Source organism: Tetrao urogallus (genome assembly GCF_951394365.1).
Source record: "Tetrao urogallus genome assembly, chromosome: 3".
Lineage (NCBI taxonomy): Eukaryota > Metazoa > Chordata > Aves > Galliformes > Phasianidae > Tetrao > Tetrao urogallus.
In genome coordinates, this window is record NC_136815.1 from 47227046 (window position 1) to 47246524 (window position 19479).

Here is a 19479-nt window from a genome sequence, read left to right on the forward strand (position 1 = left end):
TTCTGTTCTGTTTTCTTTAATCCTTTCAGATGTGAGTTCAGAAATTCAGTTTACATTTCTCTTCTTATTTTACTCTTTTTTTTTTTTTTTTTTTGTAGCCATCTGACTCTACTCACATCACAAACGATGATGAAAGATTTCTTCATAATCTAATATTAGAAGAGAGGGATAAAGAGAGTTTCACAGCAGTTATCATTACAGGTGTTCAACCAGATCATATGCAATACTTGAAAAACTACTTTCATCTTTGGACAAGGCAGCTGGCGTAAGTTGGTGTTTTATGTTTGATTTAAAATAAAGCTACTAATAAAATCAGAGAATTATGAGTTACTTTTTGTATTTACTCATTCCATTTTTTGTGTTAAGACTGTTGATGGATATTTTGTCAATGCCCCAATTAGTCTTACCTGTTTCTTTCTGAAACTAGCACAACTGAGAAAGTTGTCAATCCAAACAGATATTTATAAACATCAGTACCAGTGTGACTTGATAGTTTTTAAATAGTTATCCATCTAATTATTAGTCTGTTCAGTGCGATTATTACAGTATTAGTGCAAGTATTAGTTGTTTAGTTGTGAATAACTTTATAGCTGTCAGAATAGCAACTTAATCTCATAACCTGACTATCTGACCTCCCGCAAAACTGTGATGTTTCAAGGCCATGAGAGCACCTTTTAAATTGTGGAAGGGGTGCAGAGAAACTGCTAAGCAGTGTGGGCACACCAGTGGGCACACTGCTCTGAAGTCCTGAGCAGTGAGAGTACAAGGAGCTTTGGTCTGAAAGCCAAGATCTCTTCTGGGGATGCATTTAGTGGGGTGGATGTCAGAAGCAGGGAGATGTAACAAGATGTAACACTTGCAGGTGCATTTATTTTCCTTGATGCATTCAGTCTGTACCAAGTATACTTGTTCATTGAGTTGAATAGAGTCAATAATAAAACAATAAAAAGAAGCAGAATGTTTTAATCTGTTATGTTCAATTTTTCTAATTTCAATTTTTTTTAACATATATTTTCATTGAAAATGTATTTCAGTCATATCTATCACTATTATATTCATGGACCAAAAGGAAATGAAACTAAAGCTGTGACAAAAGGTGTAAGCCCTTTCAACAACATTGACATTGAGGTAAGAAATTTCATATCTGTCTTTAAAAATTCTTCTTTTGTGACAACTTGTTAAATATTGTGCCTGTTTCTCTTTATTTTGAACTATAGCAATCTTTCAAGATACACGTGCAATATAATTCTTTTGAATTATTTTGCTAATGTAGTTAACACAAGTGTCAGAAATTGTGATTACTGTGGGTGTTTGGTTTAAGGAAAATTTACTTGCTTTGTTTTTTTTTTTCTAGATTTCTATGTTTGAAAAAGGAAAAGTACCAAAAATTATCAATCTTAGAGAGATAAAAGATGATATGCAAACACTGTATATAAATACTGCAGCAGATAGTTTTGAGTTTAAAGCACTTGTTGATGGAGATGGTATAGTGGAAGGAATAATCCGATACCATCCTTTCCTGTATGATAAAGAAACATTCCCTGACGATCCATGTTTTCCAAGTGAGTATAATGCTTATTGATGACAAGGTTATCTACTGCAGACAATCCTACTACGCTGAGTGTTTTAATGAAACAGAAACATTTAAATTGAAGCATCAATTCTGTGATAGAACAGAAAACTGTACCTGCCATCGTTGGCTGTTGTGGTAACTTGTACATGTAAATATTGATCTTTCATGTAGCTCCCTCCGCTGTTAAATTACAAACAGAAAATGAAATCTGATTGAAACATTTCCACTTTCCTAACTATTAGATCTTTGCTATGAGCACGCCGATTCAGGACACATTAGTACCAGAATACTGCAGTGAACAACATATAAAACAAGTCCTAAATATAAGATTTGTTTTATCCAGTCTTGATTTCAGATACTAAGTGTTGAAAAAAAAAAAAAATCACCGCCATGTGAAATTATTTTAACAAAATAAATTATGAGTTTTAATAGTGATGAGATTTTACAATACTAGAAAAACAAGACTTTACAGTAAGTGGTGGTAAAGTATTATTTATTCAAATTATACTTGAAATTTTGAACTATCCATCCCCTCTTTAAAATTTTCCTTACACTTTCTATTTGGTATTTCTTAAAGAAAAATCTGACATCCAACTTGGTATCATGCGCTGCTATGTGTCTAATGTAAAAAGTGTAGATAATCCTTAACTGCTGTGTTGTTTGATATTATAATGGTTTTCTAAGGATGTTATTCATATGTATTCTTCTAAATCAAGGATTAAATGATGATGATGATGATGACGATGACTGCCTAATAATTGAAAAGGGTGCCAGAGGAAAAAGGCCTATTTTCGAATGTTTTTGGAATGGAAGATTAATTCCTTACACGACTGTGGAAGAGTAAGTGGTAATCAGTTTCTTCAGTGTAGACTAATCTTTTTCGAGAATGTAAACACCTTTATTTGTATAGAAAAGGATTTTAATGTCCATCTTTTTTTCTTTTTAAGTTTTGACTGGTGTGCTCCTCCAAAGAAGAGAGGATTGGCACCAATTGAATGCTACAACAGGATATCTGGTACATTGTTTACCAATGATAAGTTTCAAGTCAGCACAAACAAACTCACTTTCATGGATCTAGAGCTGAAGTTAAAAGACAAGAATACACTGTTTACAAGAATTTTCAATGGACAGGTGATTATTTGAATCTATATTATTGCTTGTCACAATCTATATTGTGACAGTCTGTTCATGTCACTGATTATTTTCCTGTTTCTAAAGAACTTTAGCCTTAGACACTCCTGCAGAACTTTGTGGCAGATGCTTTTCTCAGTTACAGTGTGTAGCGAAGCTGACTCTTTAAATTTGAAAACATAAGATTTAGTCTTTTATTTCTTTATCAACGATGTTATTTAGTTACTATAAGTTTTTGTGGGAAGACTGTCATAGAAGGTATATAAGCACTAAGGAAACACCTTCTCTGTCATAGAAGTGATAAAAGCATAGCTGCCCAGAAGTATTGTAGCATTAACAGGCTGAAGAATCTAGTTTTTTGAGTAGAATCTAGTTTTTTGAGTACAGTATCACTGTACTCCTCAAGTTGTTCATACTTTGGAGTTTGTCAGATTTAAATGTAAGAATATATCAATTATATATATTTCTTTTGTAATCTGTTTATAGGAGCAACGAATGAAAATTGATAGAGAATTTGCTTTGTGGCTCAAAGATTGTCATGAGAAATATGACAAACAGATAAAATTCACAGTCTTTAAAGGAATAACTACACGTACTGATTTGCCATCCAAAAGAATGCAGAGCCCTTGGGCCATGTATTCCTCAATAGAGTGGGATGGGAAAACATTCAAAACTGGGCAGCTGGTAAGTTATTTGCTCACTCATGTAATTTTTTTGTTTGTTTGAACCCTATAGAAGGCAGATACAATACTCTTGATGCAGAATAAATGTATTGAATGTAGTTGTTATCTTCCCTTTGCAGGTGAAAACCATTAAGACTCTTCCAATATTCTATGGAAGTATTGAGAAATTTTTTTTGTATGGAGACCATGATGGGGATATATTTGCCACTGGTGGAGAGGTTCAGATTGCTTTGGTAAGACAGCTGTGTAAAGGATTCTCATGTCTGGTATACTTATGGAGTTTGTAGTCTTAATCGTAGATCAGACTTCCTTTTAAGATTTGTTTTTTGTTTGTTATTTTTTTTTCCAAAAACTTTTGAAAATTCTAAATTTTAACACAGTGGTCAGTGGAGTCATCAAGAAGTATTTGATAGTGTTTTGTATTATGTTTATGTTTATCTCTCTGGTCCCTTGATAAATTTTTCTCTCCAACGTATTATAATCTGTTTTTAACTGGATGTTTTTTTTTTTTTTTTTCCAGGAACCTCAGGCATTGTATGCTGAAATGAAAACTGTTCCAATCTCAAAACTAGACAGAACTGTGTCTGACAAAGCTGTTAAAAAATATATAGAGGATGAAATGGCGAGGTAAGCTTTGAACTGTGTTGACTTGCTTGTGCAGTTCATACTAAGGGTTTTAGTATTTTTTAAGCATCACAAAAATACAGTTAGATTTATTCCAAGTGAGAGGACACTATCAAACTTTTTTTTCCCCAAAACAGAGCTTCATATATATTCTTTTCTTTCTGTCTTTCACTAGACTTCCAGACAAATTGTCAGTAACTTGGCCTGAAGGAGATGAATTATTGCCAAATGAAACAAGGTTGGCTGGTACACCAATAGGTATAGTTGTTTTCCTTTCTGAATACTAAAAACATCCATTTAATTTGTGTTAGAAACAAACGTACAGAAAATTCCAGTCACTTGTAGGGGGAGCATGCTTTAAAAATCCTTCATTTGTTCCTTTTAAATATAGGGGCATTAAGAATAGAAATTCTGAACAAAAAAGGAGAAGCAATGCAAAAGCTTCCAGGTACCAGCCATGGAGGTTCAAAGAAACTTCTTGTTGAACTCAAAGTTATTTTACATTGTAAGTACTTGAGCCTATTTTAATTAGCCTTTATTGTTTAAAAGTGCATGAAGTATATTTGCTTGTGTATATACATATAATACATATTGGAGTTTGGTAGACAAACACAGCTTTTAATTTGAAGGACGGTATCCCATCAGAGATTCATGTAGCAATCCAAAGCCACGTTGCACAGAATGACCATTGCCTCAAAGCCAGGTATTTAATGTCTGAATGTTGCATAGAAGTAGAGACCAGGCTTGTTTAGTGCATAACAATGTTAACTTGAACGTCACTTGCAAATTTGAAGTATAAAAAACTTAGAGTTGTTTCCTCTTTCAGAGCAAATCAGAATATAGCACTCCTGCCTTAAAAGCTCAGGTCTTCTCACTAGCTCTCTTTCAAGAACCCATCATTTTTGTTGTCATCTTTTGTGCATCGGTATGCACAGAATATTATACTTCTTCACAGTAGAAGTGAAGAAATTTACCCTGTATGTAAATTTGCCCCTTGGATTATGGATCTACAGTGGGACAGTACAAGAAGAAAGGTGAGCATCTTCAAAGTGTGCATCTTGCATAATGCATAAACACTTTGTTTAGCTTGATGGCAGCTGACACTGCAGTATGAAATCTGCACTTGAGAAATTCTCTTTTTTCAGTGTTAATGACTGCCACAGTTGAAAATCTGTACAAATATTGTTACAAATCTTAAATATATGTAAAAAAACCCTCTAAATTCTCTTACTGAAAAAAAAAAAATCAGAGCTTTTTCTAAAAACCTAATCTTCCAGAATTACACATTCAGAGAAAGACATCTAAGAGAGCAGGTAGCTGTTGCTTTGTTTTATGTATACAAACTGATAGAAGAACAGGATGTGAAACAGTTATTTGCACTTACCTACAGAATTGAATATACCTTTTAGCTACATTTCTTTTTATTCTGTATAGTCTTGTTGTAGTTGCCTTCTATATTTATTCTAAATTATATTTGAAAAGCAAATACATTATTGCTTCTTGAGAAGTTTTTAACGTTACTCCTGCATATCTTTGAGGCTCTAGCACCAGTTGTTAAGTTTTGCCTCTGAGTTTCATTATTTTAATTCTTGGCTGTGCATTCATGCTGCAGATATGTCTATAAACTAGATAAAATAATTTGGTGCAAAAAAACAAATGTTTTTATTTTCCTCAAATATACTTCCAGTCAACTTATTTTTAGCATTACTCCCATTTGAGGTACTTAATCATTTGTAAAGTTGATCAGTTGTTAGTATGGATGATGGCACAGCCTTCAAGTACTTAACAGGGAGCGTATAACGAAAGAGTTAATAAAATGCAAGTTTACAAACCTGTTACTTCCATTTAATGTGTCTGAAGTTTCGAATTAAAATAGGATTAGATGTGGAATTAGATTTTCTAATTATTTTTTTTTAAGATGTGATTAATGTGATTTATTGTGAAGCTGAATTTATGTTTCTTAGATTTAATAGTGACGTGTTTTTAAGTGATGGAGAATTATGTGTAGTCTGCAAATGTGTGTAGCTAAGTGTTTATTTTTCAGCACCTGCTGGGAATAAAGAAATAATTTCTCATATAAGTCAGCATGGAGGAAAATGGCCATACTGGTTTAAAAAAATGGGTGAGTTAATAGTTGCAATATTTTCAGCTTATTTATAATTCTCCTTTTTTTTTTTCTTTATAAACTTATTTTAATTTTCCTTTAGAGAATCTTCAGAAACTTGGGAACTATACTTTGAAGCTGCAGGTAGTCTTAAACGAAAGTAATGCAGACACTTACGCAGGAAGGCCTCTGCCATCTAAAACATTTAAATTTACTATTGTAGGTAAGAAATTTCAGCCAGTTTTCTTTTACTTTTGGTGTTTGTTTAGTATGTTATGTATCCAAGTTATTTATGTTTTAGTTGAGAGAGATAATTGCTTTAAGGTTCTAACTTCTCTCCAGAAATTAAAATAAATAAATAAATAAATAAAATCATAAAGGAGTATACTACCTCTAACTAACATTTCATAGGATTTAAAGCAATTTTCTGTACTTTTGGTTCCTTGAATTCATCTTAAGTATCATCTTCTGTTATTTTCTTGCTGTATTAAATTTAATTTGCAAAAAATCATTAACTCTGTATTGTTCATCCCCTGTTTAATCCTATCATGAAGACCTATTCTGTTTTATATAAATGTGTGTGTGTGTGTGTGTGTGTGTATGCGTATATGTACACACAGTGCTCACATACAGTAATCAAAACATCAGCAATATACATACATGAAAAAGAGATCTTCCCTTGGCTTGGGCTCTCCAATTTGAAAGGAAAAATTTTCCTCAATTCTTTTGCCATGCAGCAATTTTGTTTCCTTTTTCTGAGGTGGTAAAAACCAATGTGAATTTAAACTTAGGAAAGAGCTGGGGGGGAGAGAGTTAACAGTATCCCTGTGAGGAGCTGTTAAACAGGATTGACAAGCAAAGGGCCTGGAACAATATGACAAAAAAGGAATCACAGGGTCTACAAAATGGAGCTTAAGCAGGCTGTGACCTCCCTCATATGCATGTAAGCTCCTATGGAGTACACTAGTGGACAAATCCCCAAATGCTTTCTGGGAAATCAGCATCCTGAGGTGCCAAGAAAAAGGAAAAACTTTCTCTAAATGAATACAGAACCTTCTTAATCGCTATTTATTAAAACAAAAAGCAAATAGTAAAAGTTGCAGAACTACATTCTTATTTTAAAAAATATTTTTCGATGGTATTGTGGCTTCCCACAGCACAGCAGCCTGTGGTTAATGGTAACTTCAGTCTTAAAAAAAAAATTAAATGAACAGATCTCATTGGAAACAAATATAAACTCTAAAAATCTGAAAACTTAATAAGTTGGTACTACTTATATAAGAGATATAAAAAGCAGCTATTGTCTATCTGAATTTAGTTTTTTAACTTGTTATTGAGATTACTTGAACTTTTTCATATCTTCTATCTTGAGAAGCGACTATTTGAAGTCATTATTTTTGGCCTTGTTTTCTGTTGTTTCAAAGCAACCATAAATTCTCCAAATACTTATTTGAAAAACTAATTTTTATGTAACCTCATGTGTGTGTAGCTTCTGAAAATTCAGACCAGAAGAATTAAAATGTGAATAGAAATCACCAGCTCTTTGAAAGTATTTTATGTAACAGTAAGGTGTTTTTCATTGATTACATTTCTTCCTGCTAGGCTTAAAAGCTAAAAGTAGTCAAAAATACTCTTAAAACTGAACTACTTAAGTTATTCTGTAGGTTTTGCTTTCTTAATTCAGCATATGTTCTTTTGCTAATTAATCACACCGACAATACAGAAGTTCTTTTACTGTTTTTCTGTCAAAGCATTTTATGGTTTTATCATATGGTTCTAAATATTATTGAAATTCTAAATAATATTGAAATGTTGAAGTCTCTTAGTTATTGTTACTGTTCAAGTAGCTTTGGCCAATACGTATTTTCCCTTCCCTTGTGATTTTTCTCTTATCTGATGCGAAATACATTTGCTGATAACTTAATCTGTAGGTAGTGATAGTTATGTATTTGACAGGATATTAATCAGCAATCTAGCACTGCACTGTATTGCTTCTTTTTTCAGAAGCCAAGAAAGTTTGGTTCCACAAAACATTCCTGATTCCCAGGCTCCCTTTTGTACTACTCAGTGCAAATGATGTCAGAAACTTCAAAATGCAACTATTAAACGTGCATGTTTGGTCTTGGAGTGCTTAATCATAGACAATATCACAGTGCCATATTTCGCAGAAAAGGTGCTTAGGATTCTTTTTCAAATAATGCTGACTCATCTTCATCTCTCAAATTTGGTGTAGCTGTAGGACAAAATTTTTTTTTTTGCATAAATGAGTTTTACAACTAATGGAAAACTATAAACTATGATCTTATTTCTAAATAGCTTATTTACTTTGAGGCTGAAAACCACATGTTTTAACTGCAGCATTAATTAAGAAAAAGCCCATGAACATACATAATTACTTCTAAAAATGTATTGTTATTTTCTCTTAGAGGGCAAAGCAGAGAAATTTTCAGTGGGTCTTTTGGAGCTTCCTTTTCGGGTTGGAGTACCTTTTAATATTCCTTTGGAATTGCAGGATGAGTTTGGTCATGCAACGCAGTTGACAAATGAGATAAAACCAATTCTTGAAGCTAGGTAATTCAATTATCTCATCATCCTTTTTTGATGGTTTGGGTTTGGAATTTTTTTAGGGGTGGGGAGCGTTTTATATTTTTGTTGTACTTCTTGTAAACATAGCAATTTTTTGTGTTTTGTCTAAGTGATGTATACTTGTAACATTAGTTGGCTGTTATTTTTGTTGTTATTGCCATAGGGATGTCTGCAAGTATCTAGTATATATCTTAGTGGAAAATCTTATTGAAGAATTCAAACACTATTCATTTTTTAAATTGGTTCTGCTTTTTTCTGTTTTTTTTGTTTGGTTTTTTATTTCTTTTTGTCGTTATTGTTGTTTCTTTTTTTAGTGGATTGACTTTGCAATATGAAGAGTTAACTGCAGGAGCAAATTGCATCATTAAGGGTGTCACTGCTAAAGGCTGTGTAAATAGTTGCCAGGGCAAGGTATGCTAATGAATTCAAACTTGAAGTATTATTTTTAAGAAACAAGTTGCAATTGCTCTTTCTTTGGATATTTTCTCATGATTTCTTATGGCTGTACCCACAGCTTTGCTCTACTGGTGGCACTGCCTTAGGGGTGGGCAGTCACACTGCATTTGTGGTAGCGTGTACTCAAAATACTAATTCAACTGTCTTAGTTCAAACTTATACTGAAATTGATTTAAAATATTGCTGCAAGGAATCAGCCTCGGCCTCCTTTTGCTTCTCTTCCTTGGCAGGCCAAAAAAAGTTGCCCAATCGCTTTCTTTCGAGCGACAGGCTGTTAATGTTACAAATTGTTACTAGGCATATGAAAGACATAGACCAGGTTTATGAAACTAAAACCGTACAGCAACAGTATTTCTGAACTTGAAAGAATGGTGCTTCATGAGTTGCAACAAAATGTTCTCAAATTTATAATACATGAAAATCTTGTATTTGCAGTGCAACCAGTTTTAAATGAGTGCTTTCAAGACTGTTGAGCAGACCGTTTCATTTTCTAGCTGTCTTGTGAATGTGAATTTTAGGGATGGAATTCTGCAGCAGCAGTTGTATTTCTAATGGTCTTATTCAAATGTGAGATGGATTCCAAATGTGGTGCCTTTCTACTGGCAATCAGCTAAAGAATAGTGAACGCAGAGCTTGCAGACCTTTTCTTTAAGCCTACTTTTTTTTTTTTTTTTTTAATGCTTTTATCTACCACAACGTGGTATGTAGACAAAATGCTTTTGTCTTCCAACAACAAAAACCACAACGTATGGTAGCTTCAGAACCTTGTAGTTTATCTTGCAAACCCTGGATTTCACATCTCTGGGAGTAATAATGTGACAAAACAGATTCTAGTGCAATGGATAAGTCTTGACTTATGTAACAGTGCAAAAAAATTTGTGTAGGTCTCTGAAATTAACGTTTATATGGATTAACATCATTTTATGAAATAATTTATGATCTGATTTTGTTTATGGTTAATACTAAAAATATTCTTTTCATTAGAACTTTAATCTGAAGGTTACTCTTCCTGGATTGAAAGAAGACACACAAATTTTTAAAATAAGATTGCAGCCTGGTAAGAATCCTTTACATATTTGGTGAATTTGTGTTGAACTTTGTTCTGAAACTATTAATAAAATGTTTCTTCTCACAAGGACAAGTATTTAATAAGGCATTCAATGAGAATATTTTGACTCATTGAAGTGATTGCTGAAATTAAATAAAGCTAAGAGCATATTAATCTTGGCAGCCCAGTTTTGTCCATTATTCCGGTAGCTGAAATTTACCTGCTTGAGATTAACTTTTTTAATATGTTTTTATAACCTAGCCCCTCTGAATGAATAAAATTATATTTTTTTCTTCTCAATCTTATTCATCGTTCACAAGTTCACAAGCCTGTTAAATTGTGCTAACTTGTACTGACCTGCTGTCACTGTAGAAGTCATGTTGTGAATTAGTAAATTCTCATGCAGTTTCTTACCCCAACAAAGGAAGGGGATGCTTTTGCAGTCGGGATTTAGTTCGAGATCTTTCGTGTTACGCATCGACTTTATTGTAACACAGGAGAGGAATATTGAGCTCTGTAGCTCCACCACCCTTACCAGATTTATTGTTCTGTGGATGGCTTTGATACTGAAGATTTCTGTACGTCATTACAGTTATCTGTTTTAACCTGCTTTTGTGGCTGTTGATTTTTTTTTACTGTTAGTTTTTGCTTTTTAATTCATATACAGTAGTTTGAAGGTTCATTTTTGACCTTTCTATTTATTTCTTATTTTTTATTTTTCTTATTACCTTTCTTATTTTGTTGAGAATATGTGTATTTCAAGCTTTGTTAGACCAACAAGGCACAATTTATTCCATTATTCATTATTACTTGGGCCGTTAAGGCTTCATGTAGAAACAGTCACTTGGAGCAAACTGGCTTGAGATAGATTGTATTGCTTAATTGTTTACGTTAGGCTGAAGGCACCTTCATTCCTTATGAGAAGCTTCTGCTTTTGTCAGTCTAGACATACAAAAATCTATGACCTCTTTCTCTTATTTTAAAATTGATAAGACTAATTGTATGTTCATGGGATAGATCTCTTTTAATAGCTTCACTTTACTATTGAAGTAATGCCATAAAAGTCTGCTATGCTTTTCTTTGCATGTAAGTTGTAGCTCTGATGGCTTTCGTAATGAAAGTGCTGCGTGTTATGATTGTTCACGTAGCTCAACACGAATATCTTTGTTTTTCACGTCAGGAGAAAGTTTCAAGTTCTTTTTAAGAATGTGGTTTGGTATAGTATGTAGACAGCACTGCATTATCTTTACACCTTGCATGTGTTGAAGCTCATCTTTTCCCAAAGAGTGGCAGGTGATACGTATTAATGGACAGTCAGCATCAAGAAACTTTCTGGCTTGTTATCATAGATATCTTGGTATCTTTTGGTATCTTGGCTTTAAAATGCTTTTCAAAATAGCAAAAACTGAGTCTAGTGGGTTATCTAAAGTATAACCACTGTTCTACCAATGTTCTTTTTACAGGCCCTCCGTATCAATTGAAAGTAAAACCAGATTCTGAAATTCTTAAGATTGAAAATGGTACAGCCTTCCCCTTTCAGGTTGAAGTGTTGGATGAATCAGGCAATATAACAGCACAGCCAAAACTGATAGTTCATTGCAAGGTAAATTGTATTTTATAGTATTTCATAAGGATTTGATACTTTAAAAGGACTAGGAAAGGAACCTACTTTGACATATGGACAGAATTAACATCTTGAATAGTGCTTTTGGAATGTCTATAGCCTTATGGCCCCACCTGTGACTTCCTTGCATCGTCCATTTTGATTCATTCAGCAAGTTTCAAGATTATAGGAACCTGGACATAAAAATGGAAGAGAAAAATGATGTGATGATATATCTATGATTTTAAGATGCTTTAGATCATGTTTTTCATATACAATGCTCAAATACATTTTGGGAGGAAAAAAAAACTTCAGACAATATACTTCTAATTTGCTTAAATATGAAAATGCAAGTTTGCTACTAATGCAAGTGTGCTGCCTAAGGAATAGTGATAACATAATAATTGTAAACATTTAAACTAGTAAGGAAATGTGCATGGTGCTGTGCTTTTATAGGTCTAAGTGTTTTGGACAGAAGAGTTTTTATTGTTTGTTTGATTTTTAGCTCAGGAAAGTAACTTTTTTAATTACAGTGAAATCAGTCGTCCAGCATGGACAGATAAACCATAAAAATGGTTTTCACAGAGTACAGTCTTCTTTCCTTTTCTACTTTATAAGCATACATGCTGTTTCTTTAAAGTGAGTCTGCAGTAGTGTGGTGACAGATTAAACAGACTTGTAAGTATCACATCTAACACTTGGGTGGTTTGTGTTTTTTCTTTTTAGAAAACTTATCAACTTTATTAACTAAATGGAACGTTTTGCCTGAATGCATAAAGAGGCTAGTGTGTATTTGTATAAAGTATAAAGGAATGGTGTAGATAGTAAATTTTTCTTTTGTTCCTTTCTCTCATACACCTCTTATCACACAGGAAAAAAAAAAAAAAAACACTTTCTCTTTTTCATTACTTTTTGTGATTTGATGAAAACTTAAAAAAAAAAACCTGCAAATAATCATATGTAGCTCTGGAGTTGCACAAACAATCATTTTCTGGAATAATTCTTCTAGTTCTGCAAAAGGAACCTGAAGTTTAATTGTATGTTTTAAATAGTTTTTAGGTGCTTCAAACCTACCTGTGTATTCTGTGGACTGCAGTAATGCAGGAACAAACATTTTAACTGGTCCAGTCATACACGTACTGAATATAAAGAAAGACCAGATGCTCAAAGCAAGGATTGAAATACCTGTAAGTATTGATCAGGACATTTGGATGAGCAAAAGACTGGAAAGTATTTACTATATTGTCTTGCTTTTAAACCAAAGTTTTATAAACTAACTTAGCTTCTAAAAGCCACTATTTTAATTCCATAAGCCTGAGAATCATGTCTGTCCTTTTTCATCTCTAGTAAGCCATAAAAAGGCAAAGAAATTCCATTTTTCTTCATCTCTCACATTTAGTATTTCAGAACTAAGCATTATTTCTGGGAGTTTAATCGCTGATTCCTTCTGTGAAATTACCTTTGTTGCATGAACATTTAGAGCCAGATGAAGCACAAAAAAATGTTTCCCAAACCTTAGAGAAAATAATATTGCATATTTTTTTTCTAAAGGTTAGAAATGAATATGTCACTCTTTAAGCTTGTTGGTCTAGATGTTGTTTGTTTTTTGTTTTTATTTTTTTATGTTATTGAATATCCCAGCTCTCTGGTAATCAGGAGAGCCGCACAGCAGAAGAAAATAAGACTTTCAGCATTTTACGTTGAAAATGGTGTAAACAAATAGTAATGTGGTAAGATAATGTACATGGCATGTTTTTTTGGATTAGTCTTAAATAAATATTTTGTAAATTGTTCAAAAAATACTGTAATATATATATAAAGCATTTTCTAAGCAGCATCAGTTCCAGTTCTGGCATATTCTTTTTATTCGCTTTTGACAAGTTAAGCTAGCTTTGTATTTGGACAGCTGTTCTCACTTAATAATCTAGAGTAATGCCATAGATTTATTATGAAGGAAATATTTATTAATTTATATATATTTTATATCTTCATGATATTTGTCTCTTTTTCCCTTCCATCCCATGTTTAGAGTTGTAAAGATGTGCCACCAGTGGAAAAGATGATTAAACTTCTTCCAAGCAGTCATGTTGCAAGACTGCAGGTCTTAAGTATGAATGGACAAAAAGCTATTCAAATTAAACATCAGGATGAAATCAACTGGGTTGCTGGAGATATTATGCACAACCTTATATTTCAGATGTATGACGAAGGAGAAAGGGAGATACATATAACTTCAGCTATGGCAGAAAAAATTAAGGCAGGTATTTTTGAAGAAACAGTATATAACGCGGGAATTATCTAGTGCTTCTCTAAAATCCATGGGAATCAGAGTATCATTCCAAATAATATTCCTCAAGACTGTATTATTGGGAACTTTAATATCTGCTTAATGAATTCATGAAAAAATGATTTTATTAATATTGTGTTGTTAACGAGATCAAGACATTTAATGTAGTGCAGAATAATGCTGTAGGATAGCACTATGAAAAAAAGGTGGTTTCCAGCTCTCAGTCTGGAAAGAAAGTAAGTCAGTAATAAAATTCTAACTTTAAGATCTGAGGTTTTCCCAGCTTTAGGAATATTGAATAGACACTCTTTTCGTGAAGATTTTGTTTGTCTGTCTGTGCATGTACATGGACCCTAATATAAAGATAGAGCTTCACCATATATGTGACTTTTTGGTAAGGTTTTTCTGAATCAGATCTTTCTTAACTCAGGAAGGTGCAGTGAGAGAAGCTTATTTTATATTGAGAGTAATTTGCATCTTTGGCCAGAGAGCTCTGGCTTATCTTTTAAAAGGCATTACCTCTATTTTGCTTCAGCATGTTTAGAATGACTTCAGTTGTAATAATTTGCTGGTCATTAATAATTTAATTTCTGATTCATTTAAACAATTATAATTTTAGGTTAACTGGACACCCAAAATTAACAGAGAACAGTTGATGCAGGGATTGTTACCTGATGTGAAAGTACCAACATCAGTGAAAGATGTACGGTACTGTCTAATAAGTTATCTTGATGGCCATGTGTCTTTGGAGAGTGCGTTTACAATCAGGTTTGTATGTCAAAATGCATTTTGTGAATTATTATGTCAGGAAAGGGTTATAGATGTGCTCTATTGGATATAAAAATCTTTCATTGGAAGCTGAAGTAATGAAATCTGGTATCAGGAGAGTGTTAAAGCAAAAATGTTCACAAATGAGAACATATGAACAATGAGAATTATGTGAAGGTTTCCACTGCAATCTGTTTATGCCAGTCCTGATCACTTTTTAAAGTATTTGTATTTATACTGAAGGAGATAAAAGTTTTTGAAGACACCAACAATCAAGTGCTAGCTTATAGGATTTTTTCAGAGTCATGTTGCTGTTAACTAAATCACTGTAGAGCGCATTGTTACCATTGCTGTTTTGTATCCAAAGATTTATCTAGCCTAGCAGTAGATACCTGTATCTGGTATCTTGGTCAAAAGTGACAAACTGTAAGTCAAACTTTAAAATCACCTGCTTATCACTTACTGAGTCTCAACAGCTAGCTTTGCTTACCGTATAGTTTGTTGAGATGGATCTGATTTTTTTAAGAATTCAGAGCTTAAAGCTTGTAAACTGATGTCTTTGGTGCTTCACTGTTAGAAGCAGATAAAGTTTCATTAAAGTTATACTTTTTGCTTTCTTAAATGAAGAACAGAAAAGCAGTCTGAATTGATACTTTTCTTGCAAGGAAGTAGAGCAGTGGATTGTTTAATTTTTTTATACATTTTTGGTTGTTGGGGGAAGGCAATCTCAGATTAGGGAACTCTTCTTCAGGGCTTATTCTCTTGTAGTTGTACAAATTAATGGGGGGTAATTCTAGTATGATTTTTGAATGTCTCAAATTTTGTAAAAAACATTATGTTATTGTTTGAATAAGTTAATTCTCACATAATTTAGTTGTTGGGTGACGCTAATTCTGAGGGAGCCAGCTCATAACTTATGTTAACCGTCATTAAATAAACCAACAAAAAGGCTAGGACTGTTTAAAAAGCACCCCAGAAAGTATTTTGAAGAGACTATTTTATAATGTGCTCTGGCTAAAAAATTTAAAACTATGTTAGCTGTAATCAAATCCTGAAGAAATTCTGCATGTGTTTTCATAGCAAGACTTTGATACCTTTGCAAGTACGTGTATATGATGTACATGTGTATGTATGTGTATGTAATAATGTGTATTAACATTCATATGTATATTAAAATATACATATATATACATATGAATGTTAATATATAGACAATTGTATGTTACTTTGGGGATGTGCTTTACTTGTGGTAAAATCTTACTTGTGGTAAAATGCTGGTAGGCAAGCTATTACAAATAAGATGCTGTCTTTTGTTTTGTTAGGAGTCTTTTGTAGCCTGCACCTGATAAACTTGAGGTAAAAGCTGCCATGTAAGCTTTATGCGCATCAGATATGGTGCTCTAATACATGGAAGGGTAAATTTAAAAAAGCCCTCCAATCACAAGTGGATGGTTACTGCTGCATTCTTTGTTCTGTGTTCTAGTGTGATTAGCTTGATGAAAATGATTGTAAATACATTTTCTTGTGCTAACTTAGGCCACTTCCTGATGAACCCAAACACATTAAATGCAAATTAGAAGGGTCAAACACACTCCAGTTGGGGGAAGATCTACAGGGTGAAATTGGTGAGTATTTACATATTCTTCACTTTACTGTAAAATGCATTTCTATTTCCTTGCCAAGTGCAAGATCCTGAACCTGGGCCATGGCAATCCCAAGCACAAATACAGACTGGGCAGAGAATGGCTTGAGAGCAGTCCCAAGAAGAAGGATTTGGGGGTTGGTGAGAGACTTGACTCAAGCCAGCAATGTGCACTTGCAGCCCAGAAGGCCAACCTTATCCTGGCCTGCATCAAGAGAAGCATGACCGACAAGCAGGTCAAGGGAGGTGATTGTGCCCCTCTGCTTTGCTCTTGTGAGATCCCACCTGAAGTCCAGTTCTGTGGCCCGCAACACACGAAGGACATGGAGCTGTTGGTGTGGGTCCAGAGGAGGGCCATGGAGATGATCAGAGGGCTGGAGCACCTTCATGGGGACTGGCTGAGAGAGCTGGGGCTGTTCAGCCTGGAGAAGGGAAGGCTCTAGGGTCAGTCTTTCAGTACTTGAAGGAGGCCTACAGGAAAGCTGGGAAGGGACTTTCTATAAGGTCATGCATCAACAGGATGAGGAGAAATGGCTTTAAACTGAAACTGGGTATATTTGGACTAGATATTAGGATGAAATTCTTTACTGAGAACTGATGAGGTGCTAGAACAGATTGCCTGGAGCAGCTGTGGATGCCCCCTCCCTGGAAGCATTCAAGGTCAGGCTGGATGGAGCTGTGAGCAATCTGATCTAGAGGGATGTGTCCCTCCCTATAGCAGGGGGGTTGGAACCAGATGATCTTAAAGGTCCCTTCCAACCCAAATCATTCTACGATTCTAAAACCTTGAAGGCTAAAATAGCAGTCAGATTATTTCAAAGGCATGGCCTTCAAAATGAAGTATTTTAAAGTTAACAGCTTAACCTAAGAAAAGTACGATGTTAAGGGATCAGTCTTATTGTTCTTTGGTTTTTGCACATGGCTACTCCAGACTTTGTGAACATAAGAAACGTTTAGATGCTTCAATACTGGCTTTTTATTTTGTTGGTTTTTACTTTTATTTATTTTGGTGCTTGTGCTGTTGGTGAAAAATGACTCGTATCTTTTTTCTTCTTCAAGTAGTGTGCAGTGCTTTAACAATGTGTCAATTACTTCTAATAAACATAAGACATTTTAAATAACTTCTAGAGATTAAGAATTAGTATATTTTTGTAGGACATTAAAAGGTTGTTTTTGAGCACATATAAGCACATAGAACAAACTCTCAACAGGCTAAAAATTGATTTTCAATTTAAAGAATTTTTTTTAACTTTATGGTGAGAAGCAAACTTGCTCAAAAAGGAAGTGGGAAGCACAAATATTTGTGTAGCATGACTAGGTAGATCTATTTTTTTGTACTGAACTTTGATGTGAAGAGTGGAGGCATTATCAGCATACATATGTAAGATGTCAGCATTGCCCAGTGACAGGACAAGAAGGAATGTGCACAGCTGCCCAGAAACTGTGGCATCTCCACCTTGAAAATCTTCAGAAGCCACCTGGCCATGGGCCTGAGCACTCTGCTCTGGGTGGCCCTACTAGGGCACAGGTTGGGCCAGAGGGCCCTGCCCACCTCTGCCGTTCTGTGAGTCTGTGATAGTCATGTAAGTTTTCTATGTATCACATGTGTGCATTGTGTACATTTACATTCTGTATGTTGCATAGTGTTTCATTAAAGCAGCTGCCAAAGTTGTAATAAATTATGCTCTTTTTAATAGATGTAATGATCACAGATCAGTATGGAAATCAGGTTCAAACAGTGACGTCTGCATGTACAGGTTACCTAGGAGTTGCAGGGCCTGGACTTGATAAATCAAATTTGCAAATAACTTGGCAGGTAAGTAAGATACTACATAATTTATTTCTGTACAGCCTATGTGAGGTAATTTCTCTTAATTCTTTCTGTCAGAATTGCACCAAAATTGTGTAAAGACAGTGAAATTAAATGCTATGTGGTAAGCATTATAAAGATAATATTAAATTTTTATGATCCCATTCTAAGGAACAGAGTGGCATGTGTTAAAAACCTTATCACTCTTGCAGCTATACAACATGATAGTCAGGTCACTTAAAGCTGGAGTTAGGTTTGCTTTTGTTTCCAGTCCATTGTTTTATACCTTTTCTTCTTGGTAGTCTTTTGTGGCTTTTTTTGTTGGTGGTTATGTAAGTTTTGTTGTTTGGTATTTTTGTTGTTGCTGTTTTGTTGTTTTTCTTCTTTAAATGGTGGCTTAATTGATTTTACGATCCTTTGAAGAATTAATTATATTCTCTGCCATAGCTGAATTTAAAATGTTCTCTGTACCTTTTATAATGCTAAATATAACTGAATTATACATAATTTTTGCGTTGAAAAGCAGGCCCCTGAGAAATGCTTGAGTTTGAAAATTTTAATTTCTGACCTAAGAAGTCCACTTAAATACAAATTTTACTCTAATTTAATTTTTAGTTAGAAACAGCAAATAGTGTCTAGTATGCATAAATATTAAAATACAGTAGTAAAAGGAATGAAAAAAATATACTTCCCTTTTTTTGTTCTTGATAAAATTTTATTTTTATTTCTCAATAGGAAAGTACATTTACAATGAGAGTCAAAGGCATTCGATTTAAACCTTGTGCACTTGGAAGCAAGGAACTGTGCTTTGCTTGGCGTGAATTTTCTGATTTTCTCAGAGTAAATGTAACTGCAGGATCACCTGCTAAATTGCAAATTGTGGATTGGCCAGAGTTAGAAAAGGTAAATCAAACAGTTTTTGTCTTCGTGGGGAGAGGGGTTAAAGACGTGACTGATAAGCAAGTCTTATTTACAGATGCAAAGATGAAAACACTGACTTGTTGATATGATACTTCTGAAAACTGTCAGAATATGACAGCTGTAGAGATACTTTTTGTATTTTGTTCATGACTGTCTAACACAAGCAAAATTATTTTGCAAGCCAGTTGTGTAAGCATGTCTTAATGGGACAGTAAATACAAAGAATTTATCAAACAATAGCCA

At 33.9% G+C, this 19479-nt stretch overlaps 1 protein-coding gene across 1 annotated transcript in view; it reads left to right on the forward strand.

The window, feature by feature from the left end:
* The window catches only part of SMCHD1 (structural maintenance of chromosomes flexible hinge domain containing 1), a gene marked incomplete at both ends in the record, with an annotated part of 76436 nt that overhangs the window by 25483 nt on the left and 31474 nt on the right, over positions 1–19479 (forward strand). Inside the window, 22 exons of the mRNA XM_079533444.1 lie at positions 99–265; positions 1035–1128; positions 1355–1562; positions 2290–2413; positions 2521–2704; positions 3191–3388; positions 3507–3620; positions 3908–4014; positions 4187–4269; positions 4403–4516; positions 6056–6133; positions 6219–6338; positions 8542–8686; positions 9016–9112; positions 10142–10214; positions 11669–11808; positions 12861–12995; positions 13838–14065; positions 14715–14863; positions 16400–16488; positions 18203–18321; positions 19051–19218. Coding sequence (XP_079389570.1) covers positions 99–265; positions 1035–1128; positions 1355–1562; positions 2290–2413; positions 2521–2704; positions 3191–3388; positions 3507–3620; positions 3908–4014; positions 4187–4269; positions 4403–4516; positions 6056–6133; positions 6219–6338; positions 8542–8686; positions 9016–9112; positions 10142–10214; positions 11669–11808; positions 12861–12995; positions 13838–14065; positions 14715–14863; positions 16400–16488; positions 18203–18321; positions 19051–19218 — 2934 coding nt within the window. The remainder of the gene's footprint in view (positions 1–98; positions 266–1034; positions 1129–1354; positions 1563–2289; positions 2414–2520; positions 2705–3190; positions 3389–3506; positions 3621–3907; positions 4015–4186; positions 4270–4402; positions 4517–6055; positions 6134–6218; positions 6339–8541; positions 8687–9015; positions 9113–10141; positions 10215–11668; positions 11809–12860; positions 12996–13837; positions 14066–14714; positions 14864–16399; positions 16489–18202; positions 18322–19050; positions 19219–19479) is intronic.